The sequence below is a fragment of the Corylus avellana genome, chromosome 2 (assembly GCF_965113065.1).
Source record: "Corylus avellana chromosome 2, dhCorAvel1.hap1.2, whole genome shotgun sequence".
In the NCBI taxonomy this organism is placed as follows: Eukaryota; Viridiplantae; Streptophyta; class Magnoliopsida; order Fagales; family Betulaceae; genus Corylus; species Corylus avellana.
Window position 1 is genome coordinate 4705027 of NC_142491.1, and position 22568 is coordinate 4727594.

At 35.1% G+C, this 22568-nt stretch overlaps 2 protein-coding genes and 1 long non-coding RNA gene across 4 annotated transcripts; 2 read left to right on the forward strand and 1 right to left on the reverse strand.

The window, feature by feature from the left end:
• The first annotated feature begins 2049 nt into the window (after positions 1-2049).
• Positions 2050-7124, forward strand: LOC132167858 (nuclear transcription factor Y subunit A-1). 2 transcript variants are annotated; one of them, XM_059578893.2, is made up of 7 exons: positions 2050-2195; positions 2891-3168; positions 4681-4793; positions 4939-5031; positions 5529-5693; positions 6229-6657; positions 6765-7124. In XM_059578893.2, the coding sequence occupies exons 2-6, from the start codon at positions 2904-2906 to the stop codon at positions 6643-6645; spliced, it is 1053 nt and encodes a 350-aa protein (XP_059434876.2). In that variant the 5' UTR covers positions 2050-2195; positions 2891-2903; the 3' UTR covers positions 6646-6657; positions 6765-7124. The 2 variants fall into 2 exon arrangements, with proteins under 2 accessions (XP_059434876.2, XP_059434877.2); XM_059578894.2 differs by having other exon boundaries at positions 2051-2195; positions 4939-5010.
• A 1860-nt stretch (positions 7125-8984) lies between these two features.
• On the forward strand, positions 8985-11165 carry LOC132177802 (uncharacterized). Its single transcript, XR_009439796.2, has 2 exons — positions 8985-9042; positions 9184-11165. It is a non-coding gene; the product is annotated as an uncharacterized LOC132177802 (long non-coding RNA).
• Positions 10614-20642, reverse strand: LOC132177795 (carotenoid 9,10(9',10')-cleavage dioxygenase 1). The gene is made up of 14 exons (XM_059590256.2): positions 20351-20642; positions 19176-19246; positions 19073-19087; positions 17486-17597; positions 17153-17252; positions 15996-16058; positions 15614-15724; positions 15341-15525; positions 14477-14615; positions 13910-14027; positions 13725-13826; positions 13158-13412; positions 12052-12163; positions 10614-11242 (listed from the first exon to the last, which is right to left on the reverse strand). Exons 1-14 carry the CDS (start codon positions 20579-20581, stop codon positions 11213-11215), a joined length of 1644 nt encoding a protein of 547 aa, XP_059446239.2. The 5' UTR covers positions 20582-20642; the 3' UTR covers positions 10614-11212.
• Positions 20643-22568: the final 1926 nt, after the last annotated feature.

A 22568-nucleotide genomic window follows, 5' to 3' on the forward strand; every position in this document is an offset into this window, starting at 1 on the left:
GTGTTGATATATATGACTTTAGACTCATTCAACCCTATCATATCAACAAAGGCATCAAGATACTTTATGTCAAATAAGTTAGGAATCTAATTCGACAATTCTTTAATCAATAATGTTACCAATAAACCTAGGTTTTATTCTTTAGTATTTTTTTTTTTGTTTTCTTAATTTATTCAAATGGGTAATTTACAAGGTTGATGACTTTATCGTTGCACCAACCAATAATCTCACAATTTGACTTGTCCTTTGTTTTATAAAATAAACACTTTACCTTTAAATTTAATGAATATGCTGGTATGGACGGACTCAAGAATCATTTTGCTGTTAATGAGAAAAAAAAATAAAAATGATAATGTTAAAAATTAGCAAATATTATATATGTGTGTGCCACAAATAGTATTATTTTGAACTATACATTCTTACTGGACTCTTACCTCATGTTAATAAAAACTAATACAATATTAATCCTCAAGACCACTTTAAGTTTTTAACCACCATCATATTGTATAAAAATTATGTAATTTTAATCATAATTAGTGGTATGGAAACAAATAACCAAGTGCCCACTTAACTAAAAAGTTGTGAAGTCTATACGCCCGATAGGAGATGAAAAACCAAGAAACATACCCACAACTATAAATGTTATATAGCGGACAAGTAACATTATTCATCCACTAAAAGTTGATGTTATATGGTCTCCCTAACCAAAAAATCTATTTTCATCTACCAAATGTTATGGAGACCACGCTACATCAGCTTTGGTGGATAGAAATTGGGTACTTGTCCATTATATATCATTTATCCACCACGATTATCTAAAAAAATCTTGCATAAGAAGGGTCACACAACCTCAAAACAAATATGGTGTATAAAATAGCCACAAAAAAAAAAGGTAATCTATTAAGGATCTCTCTAAAAAAAATTTCGATTTGCCATTGCACCAGCTATTAGGCCGGCATCATTCCGATAGTTTTTTCTTTGTTTTGTAAGTTTTCGACTTTTGTGTTATGGGCACGCAATGAAAAAATTATGGTAGTTTTGACTGTTCGAGAAAATTCTTATAACTTTTTCAAATCAGCTATGAGAGTTGAATAATTAATAATTTCCTCATATATTTTATTAATAGCTCGAAGGCTTTAGATAGAGATTACATGAAAGAAATAGAGTTGGAAGTTAGTTAATGAAATAGAACTACTAGTTTAGTAATTTACATCTCTTGTTAAAGAGAGTTTTTCTACGGCTAGATTCTTTTGCTGCATGAATGCCACCTTCCTCAAGATTGTGTAGACCCAACCAAGTAACGGATAACCCGGTGGAGATCCATATGAAATCAAATCATTGTCGGCTTCTCTTTTATCCATTCACTTTATTTTTTCATTTAATGTTTTATTTTCAGATTGGAGCTCAACTTCATATGATCTTTTTTGTCTTTGTTGGGGGGGGGTGGGGTGTAAGGAGATGAAATGGCTATATGACCTTTACTTATAGAGCATTTACTTAGTTGGATTATGAGAGGTTTGAATTTATTTCCGTAGTTGTTATGTTGATCTAGGTGGTCGACTTGTATGAATTTTTCTTTTGTTCATTTGCATGGCGTATATAGTTTGGTCGAGACTTGCAGTTTGAACTTTATCATTCTCACCCAATCCTTAGGCTTCAAGAATTTTTTTTTTCAACCCGATTTGAAAGGGAGATGCCAATTATGCATTTGACCCTAATAATAAATATCTACAAGAAAAATAAACTAGGAGATTTTTTTTTTTTTTTAAAAAAAAAAACTAGATAAATGAAAGAAATATATAAAGAAAAAAAAAAACTAGATAAATGAAAGAAATATATAAAGAAAGGGATATTTTCGTCCGGCCACCCCACTTTGTATACCTTATATAGACATGAATAACTTTGAAAATAAGTTTTGTTTTTTTCTTCCTTAAACGGAGACAGAGAGCGACTTTTGTGTTAACAGCGAAGCAGAAATTCTAATAACATTTATTGAAAACCTTTGAAAAGACTTTTCTTTTTGTTGTAAATAAAATTTAAGTAATTTTATTCTCTTTCTCCGTCACCCTCCACTGTCTGTCTTTAAGGTTGCAGAGAGAGAGAGAGAGGGGGGGAAGGAGAGAGAAAAGATAGACTCAGTCCGATGAGCTTCGACTTGTGAAAAACCGAAGCATCTTTGGTGATCGCACCCAACAGTAAGTTCTCCCCCAATAATTTCCTCTCATATCTCTTCGAATTTCCATGCACTTTCTGGACTTCGATTCAAAAGTTTGATCAGAATTCTTGCTTTTTTTCTTTTTTGGGTTTTAATTCTTTTGTTGGCCTCTGTTTTGTTGTTGAGAAAACCGAGGAAAAGAAGAGAAAAGTTTGAGCCTTTTAGGCTTGTAAATGAAAAGGGTTGTCAAAATTCCTCAACTTTTTTTTTTTTAATTTTTTGTTTTTCTGAGTCCGTACTAGTTATATATTGTGGGAGACGAAGTTGCGTGTGGATGTAGCAAAATTTGGAGTGGAAATAGATATACCCAGATGAGAAATTCTGGTTTACTGTAGCTAAATAGTTGTATTAAGCTGAATTCAAAATTTCTCTGATTTCTTCTCAATTTCTCAGCTACCAAACAAGAGAAACAGTTTAGTATCTGTTCAACCCTGAAATACTGGTTTGTATTTGATTAGACATTGACTTTATTATACTCCTTTGTGTTGTAATATTTTTCTTCATTTTGTTGAGCATGCATGTGCTCTTTTTGTTTACACGTAGATTCCAAAACTTGCCCAATATTTTTTTGGTTTATTTTGGTAAAAATCAAACTTTATTTCGTTTCATTTCAATTTTTTTTTTTTTTTTTTTTTTATTTATTTAAATTTTTAATTTTTAATTTTTGGGTTGAAGGAGGAAATTGTGAATGATGCCGGCAAAGCCTGGAAATGAGCTTGGACGGTTAGAACATGGTGGGCAGACTGTGTTGCAGTCGGCCGCTTACTCCCAACCCTGGTGGCGTGGCATGGGGAACAGTGGGTCCCTGGGTGAAAATGCTTTGAAATCATCTTCAATGGAACACCTAAATGGTTTTGTTAGGAATGGAGCTATTCAGTCGAAAGCAAATGGTCTGCCGGATGATGGAGCTAAATTTAACAAAGAAACACAGGGAACTGTAGCATCCCAATCTGGTAGTTATCATTTGAACTGTTCTCTCTTAATTGAATTGTCTTGTGAAGATATTCTTATAATTTTCTATGTATGGCTGTGTGTGTTTTTACCAGCTATTGGATGCAATGAACTGTATGGTGTTTGAACTTGAAAAAATGTTTCTCTATATCCAAATGGTTGGTAATTGCTACTGAAAGAAGATAGAAAGCTTACTACTTTGTAATTTAATAAAAAATATTTGGATATTTTTTATTTTTCCATATAGACTTTGTAATTTAATAAAAACAAAAGCTTACTTTGGAAAGAAGAACAGAAATATTGCTTTTGGTGGAAGATCTTTTATTGCTGAAAGGTAGAGGAGAAAAAAGATAGAAATATGCTCCTAATTAATGAACAACGAAATTATCTTGTTTTCTAAAATTTTTGAGAGATCCCTCATGGTGGCCTGCATTTAGTCTGGATGGACCGTAAAGATTGCCAAATGGAAATTCGAGGTATTTAATGGGCTGACCGACTCTTGAGAACATTGAAATTCTCAATAAGATGGATTTTTACCTAGAAAAAGGGGAAAGACATTTACTTGATGTGATGTGGATAGCACAGGAGTTACTCCTCCTAATCTGTTAAATTATTCTGAATATATGCATATATAGGCATCTATATGATTATTGTTCTTGAATTGAAATTTAAAAGGATTGAGATCTTGTTCTCTGGTATTTAAGGGCATGTAGTTTTTTTTTTCTTCTCTTTTTCTCTCTCCTGTTTTTCTTTCAGTTGGGGCAATGTGAAGCTGACTGTAGCAGCAAGCAGACCAAGAAATTGAAAGTCATATTTTTGTGCTTCAGTTTTTGGGAGTTAGTGCAAAGAGGTGCAAATGTGGGTCATCTCTGAACAAAACATCAATTGTTGATGATGATTCTGTTCCCAATTTCACCTTGTTGCCATGACTGCCATATTTTTCTATGACACCAAAGTTTCTCGTAGATGGAATACAGGGCTCCAAGGCTCTTAGCTTTTAAGGGTCTTCCAATGTCCAAACAGTGTTTCAGTCCTATTGTAAAATTCAAACAGCTCTCTTCTATCATTTTCCTATTATTTGCCCCATGATCCTCTGACTGTGTCATCCCCAAGGTGCATGTCCAAATTTCTTCTCCCTGAAACTCTGCTGGTTTTTTTTTTTTTTTCCTTTTCTTTTTCCTGAGCAACTCTGCTGGAATTCTCCTAGGAACATGCATCAAACTAACCCACCAGATATTCCCAAACAGGGGAAAAAAATGTCGGTCCACAGATCCCTGTGATTTAAGATATATTAAGTTTAAAAATGCAATGCAATAGATTATACCAAAATGTGCACGGAACATTTATTATATGTTAAAATCTGATACCTTAATTTCTTTAAATTTTTATCTCAATATTCTGATTTAGTGTAATGTTATCTTCTTCTTACGTTTGTGATGAATTCCTGCTATATGATCACACATGTTCACACATGCGGAGTATCATATTGATCTTCAAGTTTCATTTAATATCAGATGCAAATATTGGGCAAGAGCACCAACATATTAACCATGTTCCATCCTTGACACCTAAAATGGGCAAACACCTTGATCCAAACTCCCAGATGGAACTTGTTGGTCACTCAATTGTAAGACCTGCTCATCTCTCTCTCTCTCTCTCTCAAACATCAAAGACATACACATTTAGATGGCTAATTAATAATCTGGGACTTCACATAATTGTTTTTGGGATAAAGAACAAGATTGTACTATTTTTCCTCATGATTTATGCAGGTATTGACATCATATCCGTATTCGGATCCACAGTATGGCGGAATGTTGGCTTCTTATGGTCCCCAAGCTATGGTATGCAATCTGCAGTCCAGTGTATGTTCTATGTAAGGGACCTTGAAGGACAGTAGTATTAATGTTTTTGATCGAACATGCTTTTTCATAGAAAATGCCGTAGCTTTGTTACTTAAAAGAGGGGAGCTTTTCACTGCCCTGTTTAGGATGAAATTATGTCACTTGTGCATATATATTTGCATAAATTGTGCTTACTGCTTCAGAAAACATATATTGTTTATGTGATGAGTGGTGCTCTGATGTATCTTTGCTGAACAAATTTTAATTCATACCAAAAGTGAGTGCTGGAAGATCATGAAAATTGATGTTAATCACTCACTTTAATGAAAACTGACCAGTACTATTATATTGAAGATCCTCTTGACAAAAGATTATGCATTTATGATTTCTGCGTACACTTTTATAAGAAACTCAATTTCCATGATTAGTGGCTATTGTGCTTAGTTTTTGGAGTAGTTCTTTTTAATGAACTGTATTAGGACACTACAATATTCTGACAGTACCTGGTTTGATGCCAGTTAACTCCTCAGTTATATGGAATGCGTCATGCTAGAATGCCTTTACCCCTTGAAATGGAAGAGGAACCTGTCTATGTAAATGCAAAACAATATCATGGTATTCTGAGACGAAGACAATCACGTGCTAAGGCTGAGCTTGAGAAGAAAGCGATAAAAGTTCGAAAGGTAAAATTAATTTTTATAATGTTTTTCTTCTCTGGGCTGTGCTACTGTATGGGATGACAAAAAAGTAGAAGGCATAATATTGATTAGTCATCATAGAGAGGAAACAAATGCAGTGTGTGGTTGATGCAACTTTCACTCTCTCTCTGCTTTTGGTCAAAGTTCTTTTTTCTTCATGTTAAATATCTTCATTCTTGGCAAGTTTCCTTCTAGTTTTTGTAGCTTCATATGGCCCCTTGCGAACAGCAATTAAAACTTCACGTGTACGTGTACGTGTGCTGGCAGGTCCCATGATAGGTTTCATAGCTTGGTTGGTGCCCTTGCAGAGGGGATCCATTAGGAATTACTCGTGTGTGTGTGTGTTTTCCTCTTTGAATAACAGATTTCTTAATGCTTGGTTCATTCTTTAACTAGGTATTAGCAAGTATGGTCTTGGAGATAAGGCAAAATAGTTTGTTTATATATGTTTGTACAACTTTTGAAGATTTAGAATGACCCAGAAGGATTCTTGACATTGTATGACTGTTTCATGTGCCAGCCATATCTCCACGAGTCTCGACACCAACATGCTTTGAGAAGAGCAAGAGGTTGTGGGGGTCGCTTTCTTAATACAAAAAAGCTCGATAATGTTGCCGATCCCACTTTAGAAGAAGGCATGAACGTGGGTGCTAACCCTTCAATGCAACGGATCAGTTCATCTGGTACTGAGTGCTTGCCCACCAATGGCAATGGGAATTTGAAGTCCTCACGTAATCAGCAAGAAGGATCCTGGTCCGTAGTTCACAATGTGCATGAAGCTCGCAATTCATCCAATGGTAATGGCAATGGTCATGATCTGTCGTCGACTTACCATTCCCTGTTTAGTGATGTTAAGGAGGGGGGATGCTACTTGGGTCAGCAGAGAGAGAGCATGCAGGCAAATGGGCTCACACATGGGGTGCGCCCCATTAAATGAAATTCTCTGAAGGTGGGTGCTTCCAGAATTGCTTTACCAGTTCAGTACTAATGATTCTTTGATATCCAATGTAATAATTTACTTGGGAATGTAGTGTCTCATGAGATTATGTTGTGCAGGTGAACCTGAAGGCGTTCGCCCCTTCCAGCTTGGACAGAAACCCTCCTTGTGTTGTGTTTCTCAGGCAATTCATTCTTGGCTTATATCTAGGTTTCTTGTCTTTACTGGGGTGAGATGGGAGGAGACAAATATGTGGTGGACTAGCTGCTGTGATCTTTCTGCAGTTCATACATTTCTCTTCCATTCAACCCTAGTGTAAAAAAGAGAGAAAGTTCTAACTTTTCAAGTAAGAAATACTTATGAATGTGTACCATTTTAACAATCTAGGTATGAGTGTTTCAGAATCGTAAAAACTTACTTGTTTATGACAAAGGGTTTGCTTCTTCTACAATAATAATGTTAAATGTTGACAATGTCAAGAGTTGCTGTCTGGGTCATTGCATATTTTATGTAGTGTTTGTCTCAATTGATACGTTGGATGTGCTGATTGTTTTGATGAAGAACAAGTACATCGACCTTGTTTTTTTGATAGTAAGATGCCAACACCTTCCATTGGGTGGCATCACATGTGAGATTCGATAGGGGACAGCAAAGATGCAAAGCACAAAGGGCAGATGCATACTATCAATCTATCATTGAATGGAACTTTTGTTTGTCATTTGATTCATTTTCCATATTGTCTATATGCCTAAGAGTAATGTTATTCTTCACACTCATGTCACACCGACTAAAGTAACAGGATCCTCTCCAGTTCAAATGAACTGGATAATATCCAATTAGTTATATTGAAACGGTATTTTTATCAATTTTACTATAACTAATTGAATATTATCCAGTTCAAATAAAATGAATAGAATCATATTTTTCGACTAAAGTGGTTGAAAAGCCACTTAAAATATGTTACGTTAGCTGGTTTAACATGAGTATGATAAATAGATATGAAGAATAACATTATTTTATGCCCAAACAAGTGTGCATAAGCGTGCAAGGACCGTTGAATTGAGGTGGTGAATGAAGATCACTTTTTTCATAATTCTGAGGATGAGTTTGTTTGTGGTTATTATCATTTAGTTAATGGCTGCTGAGTTGAGTTAGTTCAGCAGTTGACCATTGAGTGTGTCGGCCTAAACAAGCAAAAACCGTATCCAAAACATTCGTATGACATCAACATACATTACCGTCACACTTTATTGACAAATTGGTATGTGGGTGTGTTGTGTCATGCTGATTCAGAGAGCATTTGAAGGATCAAGTCGGCCTTACGGTGTTGTGCATAAGGAATAGTAACTGAAAATCAGTTCAAATCACTTGGTTTCAGGGAATTGATTTGAACTGAAAAATCAGTTCAAATCACGTGGCAAACATAACTAGTTCTTCTATCCGTCCACTTGACTTTCACCTTTCCGTGCGGTAGTTGCAAGTTTGGGTTTTTATGTTATGCTTGTATTTGTTTATGTTTTTTTTTTTTTTTTTTTTTTTTTTTTTTTTTTTAATTTTTTAATTTTTAATTTTTTGTTTTGATTTTTTTGTTTTGTTTTGTATGCGGTTCGTTTTTTGTGTATTTATAAAAAAGAAAAAAAAGAAAAAAAGAAATGAGATCAAAATAACTAGAAAAAAACTTGACTTACCCCTTTCTCTGGCGGGTCTCGGTGGGGTTTCGGATGGGTCCTAGGCAAGTCCCAGTAGAGTCTCGGTGAGGTCCCGATTAGGTCTTAGGCGGGTCCTCGATAGGTCTTGGCGGGGTTTCAGTTGGGTCGCCGACGGCTCTTGGCGGGGTCTTAGTTGAGTCTCAGTCAGGTTCTGGGGAGGTCCTGACGACGTCCTAGCTGAGTTTGTCAATTTGAGAATGAAAAGTTCAAACTCAGAAAATGGTTTATAGTCTTAAAAAATGGAAACTATTTTTCAAAAATTAAAGAAGAATTTTCGGTCAAACAAAAAATATTTTTCGTTGATTATTATTTTATGTCTCGTCAAACACCCAAAAATACAAAAAATATTTTTTGAAAATCATTTTATGCCGAAAACAAAGGGAGCCTTAAAAAAATTTGTAACATAGAGTTTTTTTTACTCATCTCGGTTAATCTTTAAGCGCATTTCAATTACTCATTTCGGTTAAGATTTTTCGTTAAATGCTAATGAGAGGAAACAAAAATACCAACATACCCATTTATAAAGTGAAAAATTCATAAAAGTAAAAAAAGGAAAAAAAGAAAAAAGGAAAGAAGAAGTAAAAAAGAAAAGAAAAAGAAAACAACCTCGTGGCACCGTTATAGCCGCAACAAAACCCTACGCAGCGGGACAACTGCCCTCACACTCTCACGGTTCACGGGCCCAACAGTACTCTCTCTCTCTCTCTCTCTCTCTCTCGCTTTACAAGTTTACATAGATGCGACGGCATAGTATTTTTGTGTCTTAGATGCTTATTTGATGCTAAAGTTTATGACTTTATTTTGATTTCTATGATTTATGATATCCCAGTGAGGAAACGTTTAGTAATCTAAAATGGGTGCGTGGAATTCGTAGCAGAAAGATACATGGGGCTCCCTTTGGCAAGCTTCTTTGCAGAGGTTGAGGAACCATGGTTTCATGCCCTGCCCAGGTTGATACTCGGCATTCTGAGGGATCTTTTTGTTTACTATGCTTGCTGATCTGGGTTTACTTGAGGCTTTCTTTTCTTAAACAACTTTGCCTTGAAATTTTATATGGATATGAATATGGGTATACTGGTATAGGCTGCTGGACCTGCTGGTATATGTATATATGAAATGCTGTTCCAGTGCAGATGGATTTATATCTATTTTATAAGAAAAAAACATGTTTGTTTGTTAATGTGTTTTGATGGGTGTTTTTTGTTTTTGGTATCAAAGCTAAAGTATTAATTTTTATGATTCGCTCATGTCAGGAGCATAATAAGACTAAAGCATGCTTTGGTCTTTCATCAGAAGCCTATGTAGAGGAATATAAGGGGAAACTTTTTGTTAGGTGCTTGATCATTGTAGCTTTCTTTTCTGTTAAGTTGCTTAATCAATGAAACCATGGGGTTACACACAGAACTTATATAGCCTCTAATGTTAATAGGATGAAACTTTTTATAGCTTAAGATACCCTCATGTGATTTAGTATTGCAATGTTGTAAACAATGTCAATTGTCAACTCAGAAAATGTGCTTTGTTTGATAGACTTTTTTCCTTTTGTTTTCTCTTTTCAAAACAGACGACTCAAATCACAAAACACTTAAAACTACTTTCATCTTTATGTTATATCAAAACAAGCAAAAACAAAAGGCCCTTAAGCTAAGTGCTGAAAAGCCACCAAGAATTCTACATGGGGTGTTTGACAAATCGCATATTGGGTCTGCCGGGAATAATGAAATTGGCTCTGAGTTCAGTTTGATAGATATTGTAAATTGTAGAACTGATTCTTAAGTTACCATTTTTGCTTGAAGTACTACAAGATATCTCCCTAATAAGCTTATTGACAACTAAGGCTTGCTTCTTTAAAACTCTTTACCAATAGGCAGCTGCATATGATTGTTTACATATTTTTAATTTTCCTAATAAAAATATATTTTTTTGCATCTTTTGTCTTTTTTGTTATAGGTATTTCTCTTGTATTATTGTGTACTTTCTTATGTGCTTGAGTTGTCCCCTTTTGCTCTTAATAAATTTAGTTTACTTATAAAAGAAAAATGTATCACCATAATAAGCTAAAACAGGGTTACACCATGTGGGTTGCACAGAACTGAATTTGAATTGAAACCTATTCAAAGTTGTCCTTGTTTTAGGGCTAGTTCAGTCTGGAGGCCTTCTTGTATGATTGCCAGCATAGTGGAACAAGCTGGTCCTCAATACTCTAATCTTCTTAATAAATTGCTCTAAGAATAGATATTAGTTTAATAGACCGAGTTGAAAAATTCAGTTTGACTTTGAGTTGTACATCAGGGTGGATGTTTGAACAACCTCAACAGGATCTTCTCCTGCAACCTGGACACATTTAGAGCATGAGAGCGCCGTTTAGGCAGATTGGGTGCTGCAATGGGGTTTGAATGGCTCGAACGCATTGTAGTAAAACATAAACCACTGGGTTGGGAATCAGCTTTGGATTAATGAATTGCAGCCTACAGTTGTTTTCTTGTTGATGTATGTGAAATCCACAAGCACTTTCCATATGGAGCATTGAAGCCCATCCCTTCAAATTATCTGTTCAAAATGCATCCGGCTAGATGGCCAAATCCAATGAAGAACAAATTCCTATATGCTTGCCATTAAGAAATATCATTGAGATAACATGGGAAATAGTAGACTGATACTTCTTCCAGATCCAGAGGGGAATTATTACATTGTTTTTTTCTTTTTTTTTTTAAAGCTAGAAAAGATGTGCTGATAAAATATTGGGAAAGTACTAGTCGAAGAGTTATATCATACGTATAATTTACATGGATATGCCTGAAGTTTCAATTTCTCTTTTTTCAAATATATTGTGCGGTTCCCAACAATCTATCAGAGATTCAGAGTTTTGCCTGCTCTTGAAGTTGGTCCTGTGGACGAAAATCATAAATATAAATTAGAACATGCACAATAAAAGTGAGCAAACAGAAAAGCAAAAGCCAAAAAAGGTTGAAGTTGGTCCCGTATGACAACCATGAACATAAATTAGAATCACCACAATAAAAAAGTGGGCAAACAGAAAAACAGAAGCAAAAAGAAATTGAAATAGGAATTATTCGGGGAAAACAAGGAAGCATTTATGGTTTAATAAAAGTAGGAACAATAAAATTCAAGCAGCAATAAACAGCATGACAATGCTCTCATCTACATCACATAATAGTTTATTAAAATGCAGCATAATATGGGATGCACAGAATACCACTCAGTTTTCATGGATATCTAGTTCCATGAAGTAACACTGGGCTTGTATCCCTCACTAATTCCAATACTATGTGATTGACCACATAACATCCTAGATATGATATCTGGGGGTGCTTCATGCTTTTAATAATATCTCAATTACTTACCCAAAAAAAAAAAATCCCAGATATACCTCTGTTTTTGCCATCTACTCCAGTTGAGCAAGGTCTCTTTCAATCTTCCCTCAATAGAAAGTGGTCACTATTGAGCATCTCCTAATTATAATTTTCCAACCATTCCTCTGTTCTACTCCTACTTTCTATGAGCTGCATGGAGATTTTTATATTTTGGGTCTCATTCTTGTCTGTCCTAAAGCTTCATTTTTTTTTTTTTTTTTTTCAAAACTCAGGAATTCGCTCTGAAGTTAATTTCAACTCTAGAGTGACAGAGAAATGTAAAGAAAGAAATTAAATCCAGAGGCAATTGATGCAACACTGACCTCTGACACAAAGAAGGCATGGAGCCCATACGGAACTCTGTGGGGTAACTCAACAATTGCAACAGGATCAGTTGACATTGTTTTTGCATCAAGTACATGCACTGCTGATTTTCTGCAAATTATAGATGAAAACTTGAGATTGTATCCTCGTTGTCAAGATATTCAGACTTTAAATCTGAGTCATGAAGCAAGAGTTAATAACTATACTCACGCATCTGAAAGAAAAGGATGGTTGCAATGACTACAATGACTATACGGTCCCCTTGCAGTTTGCATATCTTTCTTAGCAATATTCACTAATTTTTATTTAGAAATTTGATTTTGTAGTGTGCACACAAATAACATAAGACAAAGATTTGAGTCATAGCATTGTCCATCATCTAGCCAGAACAAGAAAAGACCTATTTAGACATACTAGTTACTAGTTTACTCATAATTTACAATCCAACTGGTGTTTTGAAAACAACCATGCTGGTATTTTCTAATCACAGTTTCAAGAGCTTCATTTAATCAAAAGGACTAAGTTATTAACTATAACTCCTTTAAGGGCACTAAGGTTTTTTTTTTTTTTTTTTTTTTTTTATTTCCTCAGTTGAACTAAGCATGGTGTATGGAAAAGCAATATAGAATCCTAAGTGGATGAAAATGAATCAATGCTTTCTCATCCATTATATTCATGGTTATTGCCACCTTGGTCAGGCTGCACAGCTTCATTCCTTTTGTCAAGATTGTCAATGGCCTAGCTTTCTAGAACTTGGAAACATTGAGGTCTTCAGATTCCTCACGAATCAGGAACAAACATTAGGAAAAAGATCAAGTTCTCTTCTGTGATGCAATCCATAGAGTTCAAATTTTCAAAATTTGATGCAATCAAACACTTTCAATTTCATGTTCTGACTAGCATTTCCTCCATTTAACAAACAAAAACATAAATGATGAAAACATTTGTAAAGGGTCAGTCACCAAAGTCCGTCCCACTGGGGTCCGGGGAAGGGTGGCTTGAATACAGTCCTATCCTTCACCATTAATCATAAAAAAATTACTACATTGTATTTAAAAAGAAAATACATTTGTCAATGGTGCGACTTGCGAGAGAGAAATCTTACCCGGTTTTCTCGTCATGTACAAAGAATATTAAGTAGCCATCGTCTTCTTCAGAAGTAATGCCAGGCACACGAGGGACAAAAATAGCCTCAGAACCAAATATGCCAGGTCCCAAGTCATAGAGGCCTTTAACATTTCCTCCAACTTCGAGCTTTGTTTTTCCAGTCTCTGGTTCAGCATGCAGATCAAACTTGATAATCCCAGTGACTTTGACAATATTGCTGTCAAGTGTGGTACCATATACATATCTTTGTTTCCTGATTACCCAAAAAATCATTAGTACAATACGTATGATCGGAATACATCAGAATATTTTTTAGTTAATAATTGTTTTGACACTCAAGAAAGCAATATAAATTAAGCATGGCTGCTAGCAGCATTATGAAAGGATGCTGCGAAGCAAAAACAAGCTTCAGAACATCTTCAAAAAAACCAAGAGATTAGATAAATATGGACTCTCTGCATCTAGCTTCTCTCATCCGCTGCCACAACAAGCATTCATGCAATCTTGAACAGATCTACTGACAATTGTCAACCCAAAATCTCCCATCACTAAAAGTAGAAGATACCTGCCAGTGTAACTCTCATTCACCCTTGGAAATTCTACAGCAGATGCTGATAATTTCTTCTGTGAAGCCAGACCAGTTTTCATGTTGAATCTCATCTCATACCTGAAAATAACAGTAACTGTCAGAAACACCTAGGCATGCATAGAGCTTTGCGTTTTCATAAAATGGGCAAAAAGTTGTCCTACAGCTCGTTGCAGAAGTTTTCAAGCTTTTCTTTGACGGTCCCACCGAACCTGTCTAGATCAAAATTCTCAAGGCGAGAAGTAATCAGAACAACTTCGTCGTCCTCCTCCCAAGCATTCGCTAGTGAAAGGAAGTGACTAAAAGGGTCAGAATGGACATATGAAAAGACAGAATACACTTTCGCTATAGCTTAATCATGTCACAAAATAGAATTGATTGGCACGAAAAGATTGATGTAGCCAACCTCAAGTGTTAAAGAGTCTAATGCAAATAATGGACAAATAACTTTAATAATTGATAGTCTGCATCAATTTAAAAGAGGGGTAAGCTGGTTGTATTGACAATTCATGCTCTAGAGTCTCCGTAACGATGTATAACCAGAAGCAGACATGGAATCTTAAAACTAGTTAGAGAGCTGACTGAATACGCCTATATTACTAGATTACTACTTAAATTTTACTTCTGTGCACATACAGTAGATTATCCACGAGTATATTTCGTCAAATAAACAATATAAATTTAAAGGACATTCTGGCACTAAAAAGATATTGTAAAGGAAACAAACACACCATTATGGAATATGAAACAATTTGGAAGCTCGAACCATCTGATTAGCAGCTCATCTTTTGCATAACGAGGAAGTACACCAAAGCGTGCTTTTTTCGTTGCATCAAATGTGAATATCAGCTTCTTCTCCTTGACCATTTCCTGACATCAAGATCTAATTATTTCAAGTTCCATTGATGTAATTAATATGATGCGCAACAATGCTATCAGAAAATGAAGCACACTGTCTTCATCCATCATGGTTACTGGAAGAAAGACCCAAATTTGGCTTAAAGCATACGAGCAACATCTATATCTCATGAGCAATTTTTACGATCCTAAGTGTCTCACACTGATTAAGTGCAATGTTAACCATGTGGATGTAAGCTCTTGGGCAGCCTACCCTTGTAAGCTGCTTTTCAATGGTGAGTTCTACTCGAGGTTTGTTACATTTAGTATCAGAGCTGCCACTACATCGTACATCGTGTATGAGATCAAACTTAGCTTGTCTAGTATGAGATTGAAAGAGTTGCGGCAATGTGGCTGAGTCAAGGAAAGGGTGACTTGGGGAGGGCTACTACTTGTAAAAGACAGGGTCGATGATGTGGAACACTTTGTATGTAAAGTGTTCCACATCATTAACCCATGTGTATTAAGCTCTTGGGCACCCTCCCCTTACAAGCCATTTTTCAAGGTGAGTTTTACTTTAGGTTTGTTACAAAATTTTTTTTTACTGGTGTAGTTAACTTAAACCCCCAACTCTCCTTTAGCCTAGGGTTCTTCAGAGTGGTATTTCATCACTGTGCATGGCGAAGTTATTTATTCAATATCATGGTAATTTGTACCAAGTTAACATTTGTAGCAGCAACAAGTTGCAAGTACCATACCTTCGGTCTGATATATAATGGAAGATCCATGAAAATTGCATAGTTCTCAGTAATGGCGAAGTCATGCATCATGATGGGTTCTGATATTGTTATTGGTACTGGGTCATGCATGAAGCCATCCTTTGAAATTACTCTGTAAGTGATATATGGTGGTGTATCTGAATAACCAAATGTAAACATCTCCCCTGCATAGAGGGATGCAGTAAGTTAAAAGGAACTCTTCCATTACAATTTACAATGACTTAATAAATTCTTTTATGAGGATGTCTTTACCAGTGAATGGGTCAACCTTAGGATGAGCAGTGAAAGAATGCGTCAATCTATTGTCATAATCCAGCATTCCAAGTGTTTGGAGATCTCCATCTTCCAAAACTTTGACGACATCTAATTTGAGGAGAGCAAATTATTTAGTGGAGTCCTATACAACACCAAACAAATTGGCATTGCTCTGTGGTTGCCCTCCCATAGACAGAATTACTTCGTCATGGCATTACAAAATAATGCAACCCAGAAACAAAGAAAGAAAATTTTATATGCTAATGGGGATATATCAAAACATTCCCCATTAGTCTCTCTAATCAATGGCAATCCAGAGAAAACCCAACCCTTTTATTTATGTTTCATAGTTAAAAACAAAATAAGAAGGCAAGCTTACATGGTTTATCTGCCTCGTAAAGTGCTAGAAGTTTCCCATGGTGATATATGAGAGCTGTATTAGCTGGACGTGGATGACAAATAGTTAGTGTCTTTCACCTCACATGAGGATCACATAAACAGGAAAAAATATATGAGATATACCCGGTACAAACATTACAGTACAGATTTCGGCATAACACATGTATCAGATATATTTATGTACTGCTGCATTTGGACAATTTGAAGTAGTATATATGTATATTGGTTGGGTACGATGTCTCATGAAGTGAAGATCCTCGGCTCAAATCTCTCCCTCCCTTTCCCTATGGGCACAACTCACTTATCCAAAGGAAAAAAAATGGTGGGGAAAGGTTGGGAAGGTCAATTTCAAATCTTGCCCATTACAAATAATGGTTTCAAATAAAGCTTTTGATTTCTTTAATCCGTCAAAGAAAGGAAGCGTTGAATTATTAGTTGTCTTAAAAGTTGAAGCTTTTAGGACAATAGGTAATTTAACATGGTATTTGAATAGCGGTTTGGAGTTGAACTTTGTCTCCACATGAATAAATTCCCGCTTCTCTAGCTATCCTTCTGCTTTCTCTTGTGCTGGCCAGCCTTCTGAAGCTCTTTTTGAACTATGATCAACCATTGCCTGCTGTGAAAGATCAAGAAACGACTTTACCGGTGGGTGCTCCCTGTCCAACTGGTACTTTCCTCATGACTCTGACTGTGGTTTACCCTACCAGGCTACCACCCATTAAAGTTAAATATTTTATGTGATAGGCTGCACTTCTTGACATGGAGTTTGGTACTGCACAAGGACTGTTAGGATATTTTTGGGACAATTGGTGATTAAAAGAAGCACACACCATGTGAAACACACTATATTAAGCAAAATTTGTCGGCCAAGGTTTAAAACAAGTATTTGGACACTTATTGCTTGAAAACCAGTCATGTACCTACATCCTAATGTTTGGGGATTCGATGAATAAAAGACCTTCGCACATACTAGTACCCAGCAAAGAAGAGCCCATGTAACATGAAAAATAAGTACAATTCAAAACAGAACGAAAAATTGGAATAGCATTTTTTTAAACTGTAATAGAAAAGTTGTTTTCACAATTGCAACAGATTTCTTATATTCAAGCAAAAAATTGCATACTAGACTAAACTTACCTGTTCCAGTTCCGTACGAAACATCTAACACTTTCAGTTTTGCTCTCAGCATTTGCATATTCTCCATAAGCAATCCAAACAGCCCCTTAAGATCTCCAATCTAAAAATGAAGTTCAAAATGAGACTCCAAATCAAACATATATAGCAGAAGACTTATCTACTCTTGAGATTTTTAATTCTACAATTATCAACTGCCTTTCCTCCTTTATCCATCACAAACTTTTCCTTTGTGACCCCCATTAACAGTAAAGTTCACAGGCAGAGGCAAAAGATGTAACTGAAAAGGATACTAGAAAAGAGAGGAAAAAAGAAACCTATAACTTATGGGTATACCTTCCTAAATTTAGCACCTCCAAAATACTCCTCTTGTTTAAGCCGAGATGTCCTTACAAAGCGGGAGACATAGGTTGCTTTCCCATCTTTGATGCGCAAACCATGAATCATGCTGCGAAAGTTAAAGATATTATCTAAATCACTTCTTGCTTTAACAGATTAATACTGTATATACCTAATGGATTCCAAACAACTGTCACTAGTTTCCAAAATCTAAAGAAAAAGTTTGAAGGCTGTAAAACACAGAACAGAATGTTGAAACATAGCCAACTAAATACATGAAAGAACATAAAAATATCAAGGATGGTTAATAAACAATCAACTGCTGTCATCTGGTCACAGACACACATGATTCACCAAAACCAACCAGAATACAGTACTACATAATGTAACAAACTTCATGGAAATTGAAAATGGCATGAGTAAACTAAAATCAAATTTTCTTTCCCCCCAGCACAAATAATTGACACCAAAGCTTGCCAAGAAATTCGAGAGAAGGAGAACAAGCATAGATATCTTCTTTCAAATCCTGATGATTGAACATGCCGCCAATATGTTCAAAGTTGTTTTTTATTACATTACTTTGCGAACATGATTCACTCTAAGACCAGGGTAGTTCGAAGAAATTATAAATTTATATAACTCATTAATTAGAATAGCAGTGGCATTCGATAAGATGTTCTGGCTCATTGCATACTGCCACATAGATTTAGTAATAGGGAAAAATTTCACTCTTAGCAAGCTTGATTTGATGATTCAACTTAAAATAGTAAAAAATCAGTTTTTAATGTCAAGACAGTATCTATATCCAGACCAAACAACTCCTTGAATGCCGGTCTCAAACCTTCGTGAAACAGCTTAAACGTATTTGGGCATTGAGGAAACCTCAAGGAGGCTGACAGGAAAAACAAATAGCAAATGCAATATTTTTTCACCTCCTTGAGGACTAAAATTATGTAGTTTCAACCAATAGAAAAATGATTAATTCTGCTCTACTGTCAAACTGCAGTTGAGTCAGAAAAATCAAGGTCTTTCAGTAAAAATTTTCAAAAGCTAGTATGACAATTAAGTACAGGATATCAAAGCCAAATGATTTTGAAGACTAAAGAATGAACTGCATGCTTTCACTGAAATTTTTCAAAAGCTATTATGATAACTAAGCACTGGATATCAAAGCCAAATGAATGATGAGCAACAAGAGTCAACTTCACAAATAGCCAACATATAGATCATTCAGGAAAATTGACACCTCACTATTGGTTACTGCTGATATATTATGTTGAATACACAAGCACTTACTGAGTGAGTAAATCAACTGATTTAATTTCAAATTCAATAGAGCAGCCAATTGATTTTTTTTTGAAATTAGCGGAGCTTTTTCCTTCAGAGTTGATCAAAGATTAGATTACCATGGAAAATATTAGGCATTTGAGTAGCCGCTTAACACCAACATATTAGGCGAACAGAGAGACCATAATAGTATTCTACAGAGAAAAAAATGGGTACTGAAGTTATCCGTTAGAATTCTTCCTTCAAGAAAATTTGAATGAAATACTAGTTTGAATAGAGGAACAGAACATCACACACCCATCTCCATCAAACCTGAAACAGAAGAACAAAGGGAATAAGTAACATTCACCTGGTTAATAACTAAATTCATTCATGAGAAGTAAAAATCCCAAAGACATACCAGTGATATCCAGCCACAGGGGAGAATTTTGGGTTAGGACCCACCCTAACAAACTCTCCATTTAAGCAATCCTGCAATAAATATTTCACATTCCATGTCATGGGTAACACAGGCATGATAAGATACTGCTTGAAGTATCAGAGAAATAAACAAACAATTGATCAAACTGTCAGCTATCTTCACCAGCAACAAATAAATGCATTTTCACGAAGAGATGGTTCACATAAAACTCAATGCGACAGGACCACTTATTATGTGACAAGGAGCATTTATTAAATCTGCAATGAGAGGGTAGTATAATACAAGTTGAAGAAGCTACGAGGGTAACAGTAAAGCCAAAAAGAGCCTGGGTCAAGGAGTTGAGGCCAACACAAAACCTTGTTATCTAACCCTGTGTGTTTATGCAGTCACCACAAGTACTGGCCTATAAAGTTTTGGTGCCATTCAATGTACTGCAAACACAACTAAACCAAATGCTTATGATTGGTAAACAACACATCCAAACCACATGGTTTTGATTGCTTAGTAAACGTTTCTAAACTTCTTGTCCTCACTATCCTCACACAAAAATCTAAACTTTCTCCATTTAAGTACATAATTCAGAGGCTTGCATTTCCAACACCATATTTATGTTCCCAGCTTATTCACTCATAAGGAAATATCACCACAAAAAAATAACAAATACTCTTTAGCCGGATCATGACCTGAAATTCATATCCCTAGGCATGAGGCTTTTACACCAAACATTTGCACCACATATCGAAAACCTGTTTAAGTCTACAAGAACGTGCCTGAAACACTAAGCAATTGTAATTTCTCATGTTAAGTGACAATTTAAACAATATTTATTTTATAATTGTGTTAAAACGCCAAAGCATCATCTAGAAACATTCTAAACAAGTTCAAATCAAACACCATTTCTATAAAATTCGAATTGCTCAATTATATGCATGTAATACGATAATCATACGTAAAACAATCTCAAGCATTTGCCACAAATACCAAAATGAAACTCTATATATCTCTGTTTGGTTTGCTAAAGAAACTTAGTGAGTATCAATCCATAAAATCAATTCCCTTCCATCAAAAAACCAAATAGACACTCAAGTCCTCAACCCAATTCACATACATGCATAAACACTAGCTTCTAGGATTATCCAGATAATTGTACGCACCGGAAGGAACCCTTTGACAAGGAGGTCGGTGGCAGGAGGGGTCTCTTCAGTAACCGGAGCAAAGTTACCGGCGAGATAGTGTTGAGGCTGAGAAGTGTCGTGCATGAACTTGACAATCAGCTTCTCCACAAAGTCCACCACTTTAGAAGTCAACCCATTCCTTGGCTTTGGCTCCAAAACCACCACCGACCCTCCTCCTCCGCTACCCCACTTTTGCTTCTCCTCCGCCATATCCCTACGCCGGAAAAATGAATAAAGATATACTGTGGCTTTGTGGATCAAGATTCTCCGTCGTTACAGTACAAGTACAAACAAAAGATAGAGGAAATTGTTTCCAACGCCATGGCTTTTATCTTTGTGAAAAACCAAAAGATGATCTCAACAGTTGGTGACTTGATAGTTTCTCAGACGTTACTAAAGTTTTTGGTAACGTGTCAACTCATTTGATAATGTGTCAAATTTAACATGTTACCATTTAGTAACGTGTCAACTTTGACATGTTACTAAAGTTGTCAACGTTTTATTTATTTATTTATTTTAACATATCAAATTTAATACCGTGTCAAATTTGACACGTTACCATTTAGTAACGTGTCAACTTTGACACGTTACCATTTAGTAACGTGTCAACTTTGACACGTTACTAAAGTTGTCAAAGTTTTATTTATGTATTTATTTATTTATTTTTTCAGTTTTCGAAATGGTGACGTGTTAAACTTGACACGTTACCAAAGTTGTCAAAGTTTTATTTAAAAATAAAATAAAATAAATTTCGAAAAAATTTAGTAACGTGTCAAATTTGACACGTTACTAGAGAAGATAAGAAGAAGATGAAAAAGAGAAGAGAAGATCTGATTTTTTTTTTTTTTCTTTTTCTGCTGGGTTTGGGATTTCGAATTTTTTTTGCTGCTGGGTTTGGGTGTGTTGAAATTTTTCTGGGTCTGATTTTTCTGGTCGATTTGGTTTGATTTTTCAGGTTGAATCCACTTTGGAAACGGACATTGTATACTCTAATGGGTAATTTTTCTAATTTTTCTGGTTGATTTTTCGGTCATTTGTCTTAGCTTTTAAACGTATTGATTTTTCTGGTTCTTTGGTGTTGTAGGTTTATGATTTCGGGTACTCTCGAACTCCACACAGTGAGTGAAATTTTGGCTTAAATTAATTTTTGCTGCTGGGTTTGAATCTATTGATCTATTCCAAGTTCAATTAATTATTATTTTTTTAATTAAATTTTGATTTGCTGTTGAGTTTGGATTTTTGAAAATCAGATCCCATGATATTATTTGAAAAAAAAAAAATTCTGAAAAAAAATTTGAAAAAAAATTTATATATTTTTTAAACTTTAGTAACATGTCAATTTCTGACACGTCACCAAAGGGTGACGTGTCAAACTTGACACGTTACTAAATTCTCATTAGTAACTTCCAATTTGTTAACCTGCCACACACGATGCTAATGACACGGGCTGTTACCAAAAAATTAAATTTTTTGTAGTGTCTTATATATATAAATTACTTGCATATATGTAATATTAATTTTTTTTTAGTGATACGTAATATTAATGTGATTAAAATCATGTCTTAATATTATTTGCAAATACGTAAAGTATAATAACATGAGAAAAACTCTATAGAATTTCGTACGATTCCGCCCACAAGCATATAATTAAGCAGGTAAAAACATATGAACATTAGTTCAAATGTATGTATGGCACGTGTTTGTCGTGGTTTTTGTTATAAGTAAACAAAGTTTAGCAAAAAAAAAAAAAAAGAAACAAATAAAAGACAAAAAGAAGAAACACAAGAAAAGAGAACAAAGCTAAGAATAAACGGCAAAGGTCTTTGGTCTTTTCTGGCCAATATCTCATCGTTGTTTCGTCATCTGATTACAACCACATTATAAATTCATACGTTGGTCAGAAAAATACAAAAAAGCTAGGCCTTCAAAGAGGCCGAGTGTGGAAAATTCTTGTTGTCATTATTTGTTTTATAAAAGAAAAAGATAATATTATATATATTTTTTAATTAAAACAGGCATACGATAGAGGTCAATTGTGACCATTCTTCTTGTCCGTGAACATAATAATACCTACCCTCGAAAAACTTCAGAGAAATGACCTAAATGATAGAAATTACATTCACTTTTTTGAGTCCGATTGAATTATAACTTGATATAGCCACAACAAAATATTAATAAAAATCAAAATAATTTACAC